Raw genomic sequence first — 18,453 nt, 5'->3', positions numbered from 1 at the left:
AAAAAAAAAGGTTGGTCTGGAATATCAGAATTGGTTACACCCCTTAACATTGTTTTGGCGGGAAACTTTCCACTTGCCCTTTATCTCCCGCTCAAAAGACATTTTAGGTTAAGACTCGTCTTCAAGACTACTAAACTACTGATTTCCAGTTTCACCAGACTACTTCTATTTTTCTGATAGAAACTGCGGAGAAGAAGAAGAAGAAACCCTAAAGGTAACAGAAAAATGGATGCATTTGGTGGTTATTTCGTGGACGAGAAAGCTGTTCGTGTTGAGAATATCTTCTTAGAGTTCCTCAAGAGGTGTTACTTTCTCTCTATATCTCTCAACAACTCTCTGATACTTAGAGATTAAAGATCTGTCTTTTGGTAGTTCTGTAACTTTTTTCCTGATTTTGTTTTATTCTTTCAGTTTCAAGGTAGAAACAAATGCAGCGGAACCATATTATGTATCAGAAATCGAAGAGATGAAAGCAAAAGAATCGACAACCATGTTTATTGATTTCTCACACGTTATGCGTTATAATGATGTTCTTCAGACAGCTATTTCTGAAGAGTATTTGAGGTAATTTTATACCATAAACCCCTTTCTGAATCTAAAACCCTAATTTTATTTGTTAACCAAGATTCCACGTTTTTTTTTTTTTTTAAATTTGGGTAGGTTTGAGCCGTACTTGAAGAATTCGTGTAAGAGATTTGTAATGGAGCAGAGACCGACATTCATTGGTGATGATAACCCTAATAAAGATATAAACATTGCTTTTTACAATATCCCCCTTTTGAAGAGGTAACCCTAAGTTTAATTGGATTTTTTTTTTTTTGACTTACCTTAACTAGTTACGTGGGGACTTATTGCATTCGCTCAACGTTTTGAAAAATGGTAGATTGAGGGAGTTATCAACTGTGGAAATTGGAAAATTAGTTTCGATAACGGGTGTTGTCACTCGAACTAGTGAGGTTAGGCCTGAGCTTCTACAAGGCACTTTCAAGTGCTTGGATTGTGGTGGTGTTGTAAAGAATGTTGATCAGCAATTCAAATACACAGAGGTTAGATGGTGTGACATATTTTGTATTTTCACTTCTTCATTATGTTTAGTTGTATACTTGCTTCTCTCTTCTTAAATAAATGTTGGTTATTTTCTGATTGCAGCCGATAATTTGCGTGAATCCAACATGTTCAAATCGAGCAAGGTGGGTCTTGATTCGCCAAGATAGCAAATTTGCAGATTGGCAAAGAGTCAGAATGCAGGAGACGTCTAAAGAAATACCGGCGGGATCCCTTCCTCGGTCATTGGATGTCATCCTCCGTCATGAGATTGTTGAACATGCAAGAGCTGGTGATACGTAAGATCCCTGCGACTTTTACAGAGTGTTTTGTTTTGTGATAAAAAGTAAAGTAAAATAAAATAAAATAGAAAGATTTTAGTTAAATGTATGTCGTGTTATATTTCAGGGTCATTTTTACGGGTACTCTGGTTGTAATACCGGATATACTGGCACTAGCTTCACCAGGGGAGAGAGCGGAATGCCGAAGGGAGGCACCCCAGCGGTCTGGCAGTGGACATGAAGGTGTCAGGGGTCTTCGTGCACTTGGAGTGAGAGATCTCTCTTATCGACTTGCCTTCATCGCCAATTCAGTGCAGGTTCACGCTCCGTGGTTTATGATATTACTGAGCCTTGTTTGTGCTAGGTGTTGAATGGTTTTAACGATATTAAATTTTCAGGTGTCTGATGGACGAAAGGATAACGACATTAGGAATAGAAAGAAGGATGCTGATGACGAAGACTGCCAGAAATTAACGGTGAGCAATAGGACACCAGCAATAATCCTGGGTCCTTCTAATTCTCCTCGACGTTTCTTTGTGACAAATGAGTGTACTTCGATTTTTTTTTTGTATTATCTCGACAATTCAATGGTTTTTTAAGTTTAGGTTCTCTTTAAAGGCTATTTGTCTCTAGGATCTTCTTCAGTTCTTTGTCTGGTTAGAGTTTTAATGATCAATTGTTGCCATCTATTGCCAATGATGAACCTAATGTGTTCACCTGGTTGGTTCCGCTCATGCGTTCATCTGATTGGTTGTGGTCATGAGTAACCTCAGATCTTATATAAATGTAAGATATTTTAGTTTGTTCTTTGGAAAGGTGAGGGTGTTTGTTAGTGTTTTTTGCGGTTGTGACTAGAAACTGTTTACATCATGTCTGTATCATGTTCGTATTGGGTTCTTTATTCTTGCCGTCTTCACAACCAGAAACTGATTACATTTTTTGCATATCATGTTCTTATTGTCGGGAAACACACTTATTGGGTTCTTTATTCTTGCCGTCTTCGAGCAGCGCTTTGTTAAATTTCTGGATTTCTCTAATGGATCTATGGATTCCGATTTTGCATATATTATATTGGCAGAAAGAAGAGGAGGCTGAAATTCATGGGATGAGGAACACCCCTGATTTCTTCAATAAAATTGTGGATAGCATTGCCCCCACTATATTTGGTCACCAAGAGATTAAACGAGCTATCCTTCTTATGCTCTTAGGTGGTGTCCACAAGTTCACTCATGAAGGGATCAACCTCAGGGGTGACATTAATGTTTGTATAGTTGGTGATCCCAGCTGTGCAAAGTCTCAGTTTCTTAAGTATGCCATTCTTCCTATCTGGCTATATATTCTTCGTTGTTTCTATTTTACTTTCCGAGTTTCTTACCTAGAGGGCCATCTCTTTTGTTGTGGGTTATATATCTACTGTGAAGGTATACCACAAACCTGGTTCCACGATCCGTCTACACATCTGGAAAATCCTCTTCCGCCGCAGGTTTGACAGCAACTGTAGCCAAAGAACCAGAAACCGGGGAGTTCTGTATTGAGGTAGCATTTCTTTTATATGGCTATATGTTGATTGGTGTGAATATAAGTAACATACCCTCTATAAACACATCCCACAACCATGTTCAACTTGGTATACAAATGTGAACCGTAAGTAGGAATTTTGAGTTGCTCTTTCTTAGCTTATGGCTCATCCTGTTCATTTTAGGCTGGTGCTCTTATGCTGGCTGATAATGGCATCTGTTGTATCGACGAATTTGATAAAATGGATGTTAGAGACCAGGTAATCTTCTTATATTCTTCTTGTAGCCTCTAAATCTTGTGATGTTGCTATTTTGGATTTCTAAAACCTCCTATAACTGGTTCAAGGTTGCCATTCACGAAGCTATGGAACAACAGACGATAAGCATCACAAAAGCAGGGATACAAGCAACTTTAAATGCCCGGACATCTATTTTAGCTGCTGCCAACCCCACTGGAGGACGTTATGATAAATCGAAACCCCTCAAGGTTGAAATTCCTCAGAGTGTTAACCGTTCTTTTCTATTCACTATTCACTATTCTTTTTCTTTTTTTCTTTTTTCAAGCACTATTAAATTCTATGATATTGATATTCTTTGTGCATGTTCTGTTTCGGTTTCAAAATAGAATGTTCTACAACCATTCAGGTCTTTTATTCTGTAAAGTTAGTGAACTGTCAGCAATTAGTGTTGGCTCTGTTTTGAAACAATTTTCTCTGAAACAATCAAACTTGATCGTTTGTCTTTTAGTACAATGTGGCCCTTCCTCCTGCTATCCTTTCGAGGTTTGATCTGGTGTATGTAATGATCGACGAACCAGATGATCAAACTGATTACCACATTGCCCATCACATTGTAAGGGTTCATCAGAAGCATGAAGAGGCACTTTCCCCTGCATTTACTACTGCACAACTGAAGCGTTATATTGCACATGCCAAGACTCTGAAACCTAAGGTTTGGTGTCCTTAGTTATTTTTGGCAAACATGACTTTTCTTTTGTTTCCAAAAAGCCAAATACTTTGCATGCTGCTATCATATTCCAGCCCTGTTTGTGAGCTGTTTGAATGCTATACAGCTAACCCCAGACGCAAAGAAAGTGCTGGTGGAGTCTTATGTTGCTCTACGAAGGGGTGATACAGCTCCTGGGGGTAGAGTGGCTTACCGGATGACAGTTAGGCAGCTTGAAGCACTGATTAGGCTGTCGGAGGCTATTGCTCGAAGTTATTTGGAGCATCAGGTGAGCCTATGGCAATCTGCTCATCCTTTGTTTATCTGCATGTTCCATTTATCTTGACATTATAGTTTGTTTACAGGTAGAGCCACGCCATGTCCGCGTGGCTGTGAGGCTGCTAAAAACATCGATAATCAGGTAAGGAGCTTGACCACATATCTTAAGCGTAGTGCATTCCCCCTTTCACAGGAATTATTTTAACTTCTTTCCATCACTACAGTGTTGAATCGAGTGAGATCGATTTGTCCGATTTCCAAGATATAGTATATGATGATATTGGTGGAAGCAGAGCATCTGGTCAAGGCGATGCTCAGCCAAGTTATGAGGCTGCTGCACCTGGAAATCAGGGTATCACTTAAAGACAAACATTTTTTTTTAATAGCAATGCATAGTAATCATGTTGAATATCACAATGCAGAGAGCGGATCAGGGACCGGTACCCGTCAAGGAAGGAAACTAGTGATAACTGATGAGTACTTTCAGAGGGTTACACAATCTCTTATTTTGCACCTTCGACAGCATGAAGACACTGTAGCACAGGATGGTATGTGAAGTTTTCATTCCCCCCTTAGTCTATCTGTGTATTTTTGAAGGTAGGTTGAGGTTTTTAAATCTGGTGCTTAGGCAATTGCACCAATATTCAAAACACCAAAAAATCCTCACTGTGGTTTGTGCATTTATGATATCTTAAGGAGAAACCCTAAAGACCCAGCACACATATTCTCACGTGCAGAATTCTCAATTTTACACATGAAAAGTTTAACCAGAAAATAAAACTAACTTGTAGGGACTGGCTTGGCGGGAATGAGACAAAAGGATTTGATTCAAATGTACATCGCTCAGCAGAACGAAAAATCAGCATACAGTTCTTTGGATGAGGCTGCGAAAGAGGTTGACAAAGTCAAAGCTATAATTGAGGTAAACTAGCTAAGATTTTCTTCCAGAGTGAACTTCATAAATTTTTATAGATGGAAACAAGAGAAGTTTTGTAGCTCGTGATGGTCCATCTAATGTGATTTCATGTAATTTCAGAGTTTGATAAGAAGGGAAGGCCATCTGATAGTTCTAGACGACGGAAGCACAGCGACAGAAGGTGAACAAGAGTTATCAACTAGAGATAGAAGGATTTTAGCTGTTGCACCAAACTATGTTGTTGATTGATGCAACAAAGACATCTCGTCCCACCGTGATCTGAACATCATTATCCACCATCCCAGAGTGAGCTCCATGCAAAATCCATAGTATAAGCTTTCACAAATGCACATAACTTACTAAAATTCATTTGAGTAACTGAAATGCTGTCATACTTCTGTCCATGATGTTTTATGATCATAGAAGAACCTTGTAGCATCCAGTTGGACAAATACATGCCGTGAACTTCTCATGAATCACTTTTTGTTTCTTTCACGGAGGGGAACTTTGCATCTTTGTGATGACTAAAGATTGTGTGTACATTTCTTTGAAGAAAATGCAAATGGTCATTCCTCCATCCTCATGTTCGTTATGTTTAGAACGAGTCTTCTCACGTATCATGTCTTTTATTCAAGCTATATATATTTATCTGTTTCATCTCCCGACATGGTTGGTCTATTTCTCTGGAATCTCGGTCAGTTGTTGGATGATATGGTTTGGATATAATCAAGCTAATGCTTATTCAAGCAACCATTTTTCGTTGCAGCCTAGCTCAAGTGGTCTAAGTTTGTAGGATTTTTTAACTTTATCCTTTTTTATGAGCATACAGCCGTTCTTTATTTTTTATCCATCACACATGACTTCACTGGATTTTTAACGGATTGTAGAATTTTTCCAATTTTTTAAATGTTACGGCAGATTTCAAACATTGCATCCCATATTGGGGTATTTTCGTAATTTTCCCTAAAATGACCGAACTAATGTCGAATTCCTTGGAATTCAATATGAGAATCAACTTGGGGTCAATGAGTCAATTTTGAAGACTCTCTCTAATGGTGCTTATAGTTTGGAGCTCTCTCGCTTGATTAATTTTGGTTATTCAATCACTACGAGCACCCCAATCCTTAAATGTATTTTGGCTGCAAATGTCTTTATTGCAGACAGAAAGTATATCTTGTTAGCTAACATGGTACATAATTCTTGACCTTGAGCATGATGTCAACCCATTGTTCTCTCTAATCACCAGTTATACTAGTCTTTTTTTTTTTTTTTTTTACAAAGTGGATATTCATCATTGATAAAAGGAATTCAAGAGTTGTACTTGGTAGCTTGCGTATTGTAATTGGTTACTGTTGGATATGTTTCAATCACTGAGTGGGCGTGTGCCATTCTGTCTTGCCAAGAAAGAAGGATATGTATACCCTCATTAATCATGATTTAGACGTGGATTAGCCAAAAGCTCAGAAAAAATTGGTATCCATCGAATGTTCACATCCCTTTGCCCTCCTGGTTTTGTGTCAGTGACCGAAATGGTAAGCGTACGTCCTTCTCACTATTTTGTCATGATTGTAGGTTAGTCCGTCCATACAATCAGGAGCCTACTCCCTAGTGGTATTTCTTTTGGTTAAAATGGGGCTGTTGGTTTATCAGAAGATTTTGTAGCTTATACCGGAAGCGAAGAATAAGATTGAAAATAGGTTATCTTTTTCATCAAGTGTTCTTAAAGATTAGGTTTGATTTTTATTAATTAAGATGGTATGACTAAGAGTAATACAAGTAGATTTAAGTTTAAGAGATAGTATAAATTGATAGATTTGATTGGAGCTCGAATATTTCATAAATGCAACTTATTAAGAAATCAGTCCTTATCTCTCAACTCTCAAGAGTTCTCCTCTTAAACGCTTAACTACGTCATGCATACTATTGCACAGTTCATTGAAAAACAAAGCAAGGAAATAGAATGACAAAATGATTGGTGCTTGTAAATTTTATCAACTCAAAACAGACATTTCATATTCTATGGTGTGGCAGGTTATGTACATAAAAACAATTGACAGGCATGTTTTAAGACTGTGTGGTTAGCAAAATGGTCTTATTTTTTATTTGATTTCGAGTTTGATTGGTTGTTTTTGTTCGTGGCTGATTTGTAATCTACAAGACTGAAATGGTTTCGTCCTATGCACGAAATACTTCCCAGTCTTAATCTCATTGTGGTCTTGATCAAGACAGTTAAATTAAAATCAAGGATGATGACCTCATAAGCTTATCTACATGATTATATTTCAGTATATATATAGATTTAACCCACGATCAAACGAGTACACGCTCCTAACATGCAAACTGAGAGTGCTAGTTCAATAATAAAGGCGATCCTTATGATTTTGGATAAACCTAGGCCCATTCCTATGGATGTGGCAAACCAAAGAGTTTAGCCACCTAACCAGATCAGGTCAAGTTTCGGTCCAGTTTACATTGTTAGGTGTTTATTGCACCGCTACCGGGTTTTATAAGACCGGCCGGTTTAGTTTGCACCGCTGAGTATAATCTGATCCAACGGCCATAATTCCTCACTCCCTCCCCCCATAAATACCATACTCTTCTAACATTTTAACTCACACCTTCTCTTCTGTACTCTTCACATTTGTTAATCTAAAACAAATTTCATCATCTAACTGTTTCATTCACTTGTATTGTACAATTTCTTTAATATGTCTCAATCTAATACTCAATCTAAACAACAAAAGAAGAAGATTAGGGGTCCAAAATTTACCGCAGCCGAAGATGAAAGTATTTGCAGAAACTATGTGTTCTTTACACAAGATAGTATCGATGGTGCCAGTCAACAATCTACCAAGTTGTGGGATAACATATTTGCTAACTTTCGAAATGAAACTATGAACATCAACAAGCGTGATGCTAATGGATTGTCCGGTCGCTTTGTTACAATCAACGTCCAAGTTGCTTTGTATGTTGCTGCTCTAATGCAAGCTGCTCGTGGTCGAGAGAGCGGTCTTGTCAATGTTGATGTCGAACGAAAGTGCCAAACTGATTGGCACCATAAACATGGGAACAATTTTGCTTATGAAAGTTGTTATCATATTTTGAAAGTGTTGCCTAAATATAATCCAGAAGTGTTAGCAAACATGCAGAATGTACCTGCAAGTTCACCATACACTTCTTCACCTTCAACGCCAGCTTCACAACCATCTCAATCATCTCATTCCCCTTCAGATAATCCATTTTCTTCATCAGAAACCACCAGAAACAACAATTCCAACTTGAATGTCAATACTGCAATTAAGAGAAAATTATTAGGAAGAAATCATGCAAGAGCAGCGAGAAAAGCTGCCCAAGAAGGAGTAGCAAGTGAAGGAGGTAGTAGTACTATTGAAACTTTGATATATCATCAGAAGGTCGTCGAAAAACAAAGAGTTGTAGATCGCAAGTTCTTGACTAAGGAGATGAAAAAGTATCGACTAACTCAAGATAAATTTGTTTCTGACTATGACAAGAATAAGATTCTAAATGCAGACACCGAAAAAATGAATGCCAGACAATTGATGGTATGGGAGATGGAGATGGACAGGATAACAGAGGAATTGGAAGAAAAAAGAAACAAGAGAAACATGGAAAAACAATTTGGGGTTCAAGCTGAAGATGAGGATCATGAAGACGACGATGAAGTAGTGCCACTAAATTAATTAATGTATCAGCTTTAATTTTAATGATATGTAGTAGTTTGGTTATGGTGAATGAAAATAGTTCTGGTTTTTTCATTGCAAATTCTACTATTTTCATTACATTAAAACTTAAATTAATTTTTTTGCAGTACATTAAAACTTAAACTTGACAACATCCATGAAAATATTATTAAGCTTAACATCCCATACGAGTTATTAAAAACTCCTTAAGAATTTGGTAATGCGCTTCGTATTCAAAATCGTTTCGTTTTCATCTTCGCCACTCGTCTCGAGTTCGTATTCCCAATTCAGAATTAGTCTCACCTCTAAGACGGTATCGAGTGACAATCCTTTCCATAGCTATAAAATCCACAAGCTCTTTTTTGATATCCATGAATCGGCAAAACAAAGCAGCACGATCCCGGTTATGAGGATTATATGCCTCTGTGCAGAAGGCATCACGAATTTTACCCAAATAACTCATACTAGGTAAATCGTTCATCCGTCATTCTTCACCTCTCTTCGGGTAGTGTATTACATAGTTTCTACAAAGAGATAAATCTTCATCTTCAATGAATCTAGGATCATCCATAATTTAACCAGAAAGTAGAGAAGTTCTTGTAGAGAAGTGATGTGTGAGTTTGAAATGGATGAAGTGAGGGATTTATAAGGAATGCTAGTGGTTGAGTCTAGACCGCTAGCGATGAAGTCTAGACCGCTACTTTTAATGACCGTTAAAAAATTTAAACTTAAAAAATAACCACAAAACAAAATTATGGAACAACAAATGAAACTTAAACAATTTAAAAAAAATAAAAATAAATAACAAATGAAACAATAATAAAAAACAAAAAAATGAAACAAACACTACTCAATTCGTCCCCCATCTCTTCCAAACTCAGCCCACAGATTCGCTCTGAGATCTTCCCTCAACCTGTTATACAGAGTTCCGTTCTCAATATGACTGGTCATTTACGCGTAGTTCCTTGCAGGTAATCCTCTAGCTGGTATAATCTCAGGCCTTAAGTCTTCATCTTGATGGTTAGTCCAATTCTTATTATAACGGGTCTCCTGGATAATCATGTTATGCATAATGATGCAAGTCAGCGTAGTCTTATGCATTTCACGAGCACTTAAACCACGATAAGGCCCACAAACGATTGCGAACTTCCGCTTCAGAATTTCAAAAGCCCGTTCCACATCCTTTCTCAGATTCATTTGTTTACTATTGAAATACGAGTATGAACAACCCATTTCACCGGCAAGTGGCTAACGGTAACATTGAACTAAAGTTGACCATTTTGGATAAATTCCATCTGCAAGATAATAACCATGAGTGTAGTGATTCCCGTTGATACTGAAATTTACCTGAGGAGAAATTCCATACTTTAAATCTTCAAACAAAGGCGATTTGTGTAAAACATTTATATCGTTTTGAGATCCCGGAAGACCAAAAAAAGCATGCCATATCCCACAATCATAAGAAGCAGCAGCCTCAAGGATCACTGTTAGTTTTGCATAGTGACCCTTATACTGACCGGCCCAATAGGTAGGGCATCTGGTCCATACCCAATGCATGCAGTCAAAACTACCCAACATTCCAGGAAATCCCCTTTCCTGATTCTGCTTTAATATTTCTCTATCATCTGCATCAGTTGGTTTTCATAAATAGGTAGGACCAAAATGATTAATCATTGTTTCGCAAAACAATGCAAGATACTTGAACGCAGTTGTTTTGCCAATGCTAAGGTACTCATCATTAGAATCTGAAGGCCTGCCATATCCTAAAATCCTCAAAGCCGAAGTAACCTTTTGTTCAGGGTTATGACCCATAATATTCAGTGCATCATACTAATAATTAAATTGAGGTTCTACCTGACAAAGCTCACCTATAATCTTTAGCACCAAATGTCTGGGCATGCGGAATCGGCCTTGGAAATTTTCATCAGAGAATACACAGTCAGGAAGAAAATAATCATGCATCAGCTTCTCGTGCCGTTCATTCCGACCCCGGTACGTATATCTTCTTGTGAAGACTTCTCTTGGCTCTGGATCTCTAGGTATTTGCCCCGATGAATATAGCTGCATCAAGTTGTTGGTTAGTTCTTTATCTTCATCTGACTCATCATCAATTTGATTCAATGCCTGAACGAATATTCGTTGTTGTTCTTCAAATCGATCCATATGAATACGCACTTCTTCGTCAGAAGAATCCATATCCATTGAGTTGAAAAATAAAATAAACAGATGATTAAGGTACAAAAGAGTGAGTAAGATAGAATTAATGAGAAAATGAGGTGTGATTAAAAGACCGACCAGTGTTAAAAAGACCGCTAGCGGTCTTCTTAAGCCCGGTCGGATTTTGCTCAACCGTTCGGTGGAGACTCGATCGCTTATGTTTTCTCCCATAGTTGGCTCGGCCAGTTTGCCAGGCCAGCTGGCATGGCAAATGGAGGGTTTAGCCAGTTGCCATAGGAACCGGCCTAAAGCCTAGAATCTAGATTGCTGAGATGGAAAGAAAAAAACTCTCATTCTACTGTTGTACAATATTATTTTTTTTATTTTTTTTGGGATAAAATCTGTTATTTCCAATAGTCGAAGTGTACAAACAACTAGAAATTGAGTGTGGTAGACGGCTAAACCTAAATTGATTAGTAAAACTTTGGCTTCGACAAATCTTTTTTTTTTTTTGCTGCACGGCATGATGGTAAGAAAATTAACTAATAACTCTCACCATTTTTTTAACGGCTTTCCTTACAAAATTTGCGCTCAACAAGCTGGTGACTTCATTTGGAGGTTGGTTGATACACACACCTTCTAGCTCCTTATCTGCACTTGCTTTGGCCAAATAATCTGCCGTTGAGTTTTCCTCTTTGTATCTCTGTTCCATGATAATGTCACCAAACTTCAACTCCAGGTCTTTAATATCCTTCAACAGATCTCCCATACTGACTATGTCATGAGAGAAATCATGAGAAATAAAGAGCGATGACGTGGCAGAGAATTCAAAGCGATTTTCTTAGGGTTTCTGCGTTTTCCTCCATGGCCGCAAGATATTCAACTCCTTCTCCATCCTCAATCCCTAATCAGAGTGCAAAATCATCTACAGTTTCGACTAATTCTTATTTAAAATTTGGTTTAGAGGAATTTCCATCTCTTTCAAATTACTCATCTTCTTTGAGAGGTATTAGAAATTCAAAATCAAACCATAACACAGATCATATTTCCCAATCTAAGGATCTCAGTTGGAATGGGTCTCCAAATATCTCAATCAGGTCTTCTCCATCAACTAAGCTCCCAAGCTTCATGTCAAAGTTGAAGAATCAATTTGAAATGACGGCCAACCAAATGTGCATTTCCCTCTGGAATCCTATTGTTCGGGTACGACCGGACAACTACCGATATCTATGAATCTGACAATTGTTTCTTATAATTTGGATTCTATCTTCTATAGGCAGCGGTCTAATTCCACGACGGAGATTCGACGTGGCGTAAAGTGAAGATTGGGGGAGTAGAGCAAAATCCCCTTCTGGGGTATTCCGAAGGTCTAACATAGGAAACGAAAAAGGGGCCCGAGACTTAATCAACACTAGAGGAGCGAGCAGTTGGTTCACCGAACCCCGACCCAGCGTCACACCTTCTCCAGGTCCGAGGCTTTTTTTTTACTATATAAAAACTTAAAAAGTGGGGGCATTCTTCCAAGATGGGGAGGACAAGCATGCATCTTTTGATACATGGGCTCCGATCCCCTCCCGGGCAGATGAGAAGAAAAGGGCTTCTAAGGCCTTAGTGAGATAGTTGAGCTTAAAGTAGCAGATCTCAAACATTGCCTCCTCGTTGTAGCATTCTCATATGGATACACGAGTTAACCCATAGAGAGAGAGAGGATAGTTCCAAAGGGGATCGGTTGTGTAAAGAAAGAGTTATAATAAGCCGTAGTTGACCAACCTAAAGCAGCTTCTGACCCCCAATTATCTTCTCTTTTGGGCCAACCGCCTAGGTGAATCAGAGTAGAGGGCTTTAAAATAATGAATGTTGGGGTCCCGAAGTTACCGGTCGTGAGTCTAAAAGGCCCTTACAACTATTATGCCACCGTTTTCTTTTCAGATGAACTCAAAACACATATTGATTTTTTGTGAACTCTTATCTTCCCAGTGGAAAACCAAGGGTGATTTCTCCATGACCATTCATGGAGATAATGTTTATATTTTCAAGTTTTCTCATGAAGAAGATAGAACTAGGATTTTGGAATTGGGTTATGTTCTTATTGGAAAAAGATTATTTGTTATTAGGCCTTGGTCTCCTTTTATTGAATCTCATCATATTGATTCGATTAATACTGTGCGTGTGTGGGTGAACCTCAAGGGGGTTCCAATTCGTCTTTGGAATGCAGTTGGCTTAGATAGGATTGCTAGTTTGGTGGGTAATCCTATAATGATTGATGTCCCAACTGCATTGAAGACTAGAATGTCCTTCACAAGATTTTATGTTGAAATTGTAGCAGAATGTTCATTCTCTACTGAACTTCCTATCAAAGTTGATGATGTGAAGCTTGTACTTAAATTTGAGTACCTTGGTAACCAGTCTCTTGCTCTAAATGTAAGAGCTTTGGTCACTCAACCAAAAATTGCAGCTCAAATCAAGCAACAACAGTTTGGATTTATAAGATAAGGGCTCATCTGCAAACTTTATGATACTTCAGATGATAAGGAAAGGCCGGAAACTCATGTTGAGGAAGTCTTGGTAGGAAATCATGCTACCATGACGAACGTAACGCAAACTAAAATTGAGAATGTAATTATGGAAGATGCTGGGAAAGTGAATGGTGTTGCTAGGGACGAGTCATCAATCTTGGTATAAAATAACATACATGTGGAAAATGGAAAGGTGACTGAAGATGGAGGTTTGGTTTCAAGATCTCAGCACATACAAAAACAATGGACTTATGCTAGAAGTTCCAAGAGTTTAGGAAAGAAGAACGGCGAGTCAAATCAATTAGGTGATAAGCCTAAACAAGTTCCTACATGCTATTTGAACTCTTTCAGTATTCTAGATCAGGTTTCTGAAGTGGAATCAGAAACAAGAGTAGAAGAGGTTAATGGTATCCCCAGTAGCAATGAGGATAATATTGTTTCTGAATCGGAAAGGCTGGATTCAGATGTGGTTCTTTCAGTTCTAGATTTGAGTCGGGTTACAGTACGGAAAAAGAAAAAAAATGCAAGACTAAGAATTCAGATAGTGGGCCAGTTTCAAATCCACCTCTTTTGATTTCAAATTCTAGTATATCTAAAAATTTGAATCAAGATTCAGAAGTTAAGTCTGTAACTTCTTCTGTTACAGAGGCGGAAATAGATTCCCAAATTATTTTTAATAAGTTATTGGGTATCTCTGATCATCCTAAGATGAGATATATGTGTAAGGATCTATTGGAGAATGCAAAACCTCATTCTGAGATGGAAAAACGTTCGTTTGAGGATGATGATGGCTTGGGAGATTTTGACGTCGACTCTGGTTATGATGAGCAAATTGATGCTGTTAAATGCTCATATCAGGATGAAAATGAGGATTTTGAAGAAAGAATTTTTTCGATTTTTTGGAGGACTAGGTAGTTTTTTTGGAGTTGATGGATGGATCCTTTCTGTTTTTTTTTTATATGTATGAGGGTTCTGAGTTGCTTCTACGTGAGCTCGTTAGTTTTTTATTTCCCTGTAACCTTGGTGTCACTCTTGGTGACATCTTTTGTTATAGCATTGCTCGGTCAAACTCACAAGTATTGCTATATCAAGTTTGTTGTCAAATTTAGTTGATCAAAATTATATCTTGATTTTTAGTCTACAATTAGTCAGGTCTTGGATTAGGATAGATGTGTAGTTGAGAATCGGACATCACTGCGTTCTACCGTTTGAAAGCGAAGAACAACCGAAGATTTTGGAGAACTTCTTCAACAAAAGGTAAGTGAAGACTGAACCACCTGTTTCTCAAGTTACATTCATCCTTCTATCTATGATACGATATCGCATGACTAATTAGACTATTGCAAGAATGTTATAGATTTGGTACGCATACCCGGTATCCATACAATATTAAGTTTGTTGCTCGTGAACCAAGAATGGTACGAGTAACCAGTACGCATACCGTAAAGGAACTGTTGGTTTTGAAACCGGGGTGGTATTCATACCCAATATGCAAACCAGAAAAGTTCAGTGAGTTCCTTAACTCGTTTTTGTCTTAAGAGTACACATACTCGGTAGATATACCATGAAAAAAATAATCACGAACAAGATAGAGTACACGAACTTACCCTGTTGAATATTTTCAGATGCACAAAAATTACTTTTGTGAGATAATTGGCACTTGAATAAATCTCTAAAAACACTTTGCAGAAAATATGAAGATACATAAGAATTATTTTTGTGAGATAATTACAATAAACATATGAAGATACATAAGAACCTATGACAACAGGTTTTGGGATGTGTCAAAAATTGATCTATCTGACACAAAAGCATGTTGGTTTGGAGACATAATCTTATCAAGAAGTGGTCTTAATATATTTGCTATAATATTCATGGTAAAGTTACACAAACTAATAGCTTTATATTCCTTAACAGTGCAAGGGTTGTTTTTCTTCGAAATCAGGGTTATGAAGCTTATTAAGTCTGTGTCCAACTGGCCAGATCGAAAAAAAATATCCCAAACCAGTTTAACTAAACTATGTCCAACATGATCCCAATATTTAGAAAATAACTAACATTGCAAGCCTTCAGGACCGAGGGACTTATGAGATCCTAATTGTTTTAAAGCCATGTTTATTTTTTCAGTACCACAATCTAGTAATCATGGCATTTATCTGTAAACAAAACGGTAGGAAAAAGACATCCAATTGCATCATTATCACATTCATTACTACTAGCTGAAAAGAGATTACAAAAGTGATGCACTGTACTTTTCTATACTGTAGGACTTATCTAACCAACTATTGTTACTATCTCTTAATTTTAATTATCATATTCCTGTTTCTCCTGACTAAAGTAGAATAACGAGAAAAAATGCAAATAAGTCATTAATATTTCAAGAAGCCAATTAATTCTAGATTTTTTCTTACAGATATTTCCTCCATCTTGATAAAATGCAAATAAGTCATTAATATTTTATACAACTCAGAAGGATCCTTTCCAAATTCATCTTAGGCATCCTCCGATTTCAACAAAGATTTTTCTATATTCTTAGATAAATTCCACGAAACAGATTTGTTTCATTTTTAAGCATCCACTTGAAATGAATCCACACAATTGAAATAGCTTTGGTGAACATGAGCATCCTCATTAGAACTCCAAGCCTACTTCAAGAAACCTTTCATCCTCAGTCCACATGGCCTCCGGCATAGAAGGTCTAGACTAAATACAATTTTTTGTTGTTGCAGGTATATTAAAATGACACTATGATCATAGTCAAAATAATGAAAATGCAATACCGGAGAATTTGGAAAGCGATTGCACCAATGGGAGTTTCCTAACACCTTGTCAAACTTTTCTTTGATATTTGACAGGCCCACCCTTTTGTTATTCCAAGTCTATTTGTCCCATGAGTGCCCAAATTAATATGCCTACACTAATTTACAATATCTATAAGTTCATCCAGCTTATCGCTAAATATATTTACATTCTCTCTCCGCCTTCTTTTTCTTTATAAATAGCCATCACGAACACCATGGCAAAAAGATACTTCACTAAAATAATTACCACTAATATAAATATCAAAAACATAGTTGCACCACCACATTTGACATAAACACTTTCATTTCACCCTCGCCATCATTTATTACAAAAAAAATTAGAACGACAAACAAACAAAATTCATTAAAAGAAAGGTGTTAGAGCATTGCTCGGTCGAACTCACAAGTGTTTCTATCTCAAGATTTTTGTCAAATTTAGTATATAAAAACTATATCTTGATTTCTAGTCTACATTTTGTCAAATCTCGGATTAGATTAAAAGTGTGTAGTTGAGTACCAGAAATCACTGCGTTCTACCGTTTGAAGGCGAAGATCAACCAAAGCTTTTGGAGAACTTCATCAACAAAAGGTAAGTAAAGACTGAACCACCTATTTCTCAAATCGAAACTCTATAGAATCGATATCAAGTGTTATGGATTAACGTACAAGTGAAATTTACTTTAATTATAATAAAATAATTATAATACGGAATAATAAAGTAGATGGCACAGCAAGACTTTGTTAACGAGAAAACCGTAATTGTAGAAAAACCCCGAGACCTATTCCAGTTTTGAATACTCTAATAGGTGTTCAGTCTTCACTTACTTTTTGTTGATGAAGTTCTCCAAAAGCTTTGGTTGATCTTCACCTTCAAACGGTAGGACGCAAATGAAGACTGGTTTGTTTCTCAACTACCTATATCCTAGACCAAGACTTAACTAATTCTAGACTAGAAATCAAGATATAGTTTTGACAACTAAATTTGACAATAAACTTGATATAGAAACACTTGTGAATCGACCGAGCAATGCTCTAACAATCTCCCTCTTTGTCAATTTTAGTGACAAAACTATTAGTACATATGGATAACAAAAAATAATTTTTTTCTAAAAAATTCTCGATCCATCATGTCTTGATATCCTTGGTTTCTTCAAATCTCCTTGAACTCTTCGTTATTTCAAGTAGCAATGATTCTGAACGTGTCCAACTCAGCATATTTGTTGTTGAAGATTCGTATCTATAACAACTCTTGTTGTTATACAGAAACATAATATTATTATCTTCTCTCCAAAGTTCAATTGTATCTCAACTCTGAAGTAATACTACGGTGATATGTTTCTCCCCCCTTAATCAATACTTTCATCTTTTGTATAATAGTTGAAACCCATTGCTAAATGATTCACTCGCCCTTACATAATAATATGTAAACCACATGTATGTAGTATGAAACTACTAAATAATTCTCCCCCCTTTTGTCAACAAATTAACAAAGGTACGAAAATCGTGGAATCATAATGAATACAACCAAAAGATATCTTCAATTATTAAGGAAGATGGAGATACTATATAAATAACATAGTTAAAAAGTAACTCCTCATATCAACTTATTTAGATGATATCACATAGTAATAAATACTTAGCACTCATCCGAGGAGATTAAAAATATACAAGCATCCCTTTTAAAATTTCACAACCAGACTCCCCACAAAGATATAACAATTAAGCACAAGTTCATTTAAGAACTCTCCTTCATTAAATGTCATTCCCAAGAGAACATGAGTGACCTTTCTTTCGTGAAAAAAAGGATTTTGGCGGACATTAACAAATCACAAGGATTTGTATCCAAAATATCGACACAAATTAATCTAAAGGCCAGTTACGAATAACAAGACAATCTTACGGAGTGTGTCAAGCAGCAAAACAAAAAAGTGTGATCACTAATAGATCAATACTGCGAGAAAAATCTCAAAGAGTTTGTTCTATTTTCCGTTAATAAAAAATATAATAGATTTAACTTCTGAGCATATATGAAATATTAGCTAATTCACGAGATCGTAAAAGCACAAATATTTCATAAGATTTTTGCAATGATTAAACCAATAATGATTAGATATTACAAGTTCATCTTCTAACAACTCTATAATTTAAACAAATAAACCTAAAATCATGCAAGATGAAAAATGTTGGAAATAGCTATGTGTAATCACAATCTTTGCTATACCAAACCCTAGTTATCCATCTCAAGAATTAAATCCTCAAAAGAAGTTTCCTAGATAAAAATAAAAAAGAATCAAGG

General features: G+C 36.8%; 1 protein-coding gene across 1 annotated transcript; it reads left to right on the top strand.

Annotated features, from left to right (window-relative positions):
- Positions 1-42: 42 nt before the first annotated feature.
- LOC113289884 (DNA replication licensing factor MCM6-like) lies at positions 43-5,729 on the top strand. The gene is made up of 18 exons (XM_026539315.1): positions 43-302; positions 412-564; positions 661-786; positions 884-1,046; positions 1,150-1,343; positions 1,453-1,642; positions 1,724-1,801; positions 2,404-2,633; positions 2,747-2,861; positions 3,028-3,102; positions 3,189-3,329; positions 3,590-3,793; positions 3,915-4,076; positions 4,153-4,208; positions 4,291-4,418; positions 4,489-4,614; positions 4,858-4,988; positions 5,103-5,729. Exons 1-18 carry the CDS (start codon positions 226-228, stop codon positions 5,229-5,231), a joined length of 2,478 nt encoding a protein of 825 aa, XP_026395100.1. The 5' UTR covers positions 43-225; the 3' UTR covers positions 5,232-5,729.
- The last annotated feature ends 12,724 nt before the right edge of the window (positions 5,730-18,453 follow it).

The sequence above is a fragment of the Papaver somniferum genome, chromosome 6, assembly GCF_003573695.1.
Source record: "Papaver somniferum cultivar HN1 chromosome 6, ASM357369v1, whole genome shotgun sequence".
NCBI classification, from domain to species: domain Eukaryota; kingdom Viridiplantae; phylum Streptophyta; class Magnoliopsida; order Ranunculales; family Papaveraceae; genus Papaver; species Papaver somniferum.
Note: the sequence above shows the minus strand (reverse complement) of the source record. Positions and strands in the feature narration are given on the sequence as shown.

What these genes read in the sequence shown, in the direction of transcription:
- LOC113289884 (XM_026539315.1), top strand. Translation starts at nt 226, where the DNA reads ATGGATGCATTTGGTGGTTATTTCGTGGACGAGAAAGCTGTTCGTGTT. An exon ending in ATTTCTGAAGAGTATTTGAG is followed by an intron (nt 565 to 660) that starts GTAATTTTATAC and finishes AAATTTGGGTAG; the next exon opens with GTTTGAGCCGTACTTGAAGA. An exon ending in GAAGTTATTTGGAGCATCAG is followed by an intron (nt 4,077 to 4,152) that starts GTGAGCCTATGG and finishes GTTTGTTTACAG; the next exon opens with GTAGAGCCACGCCATGTCCG.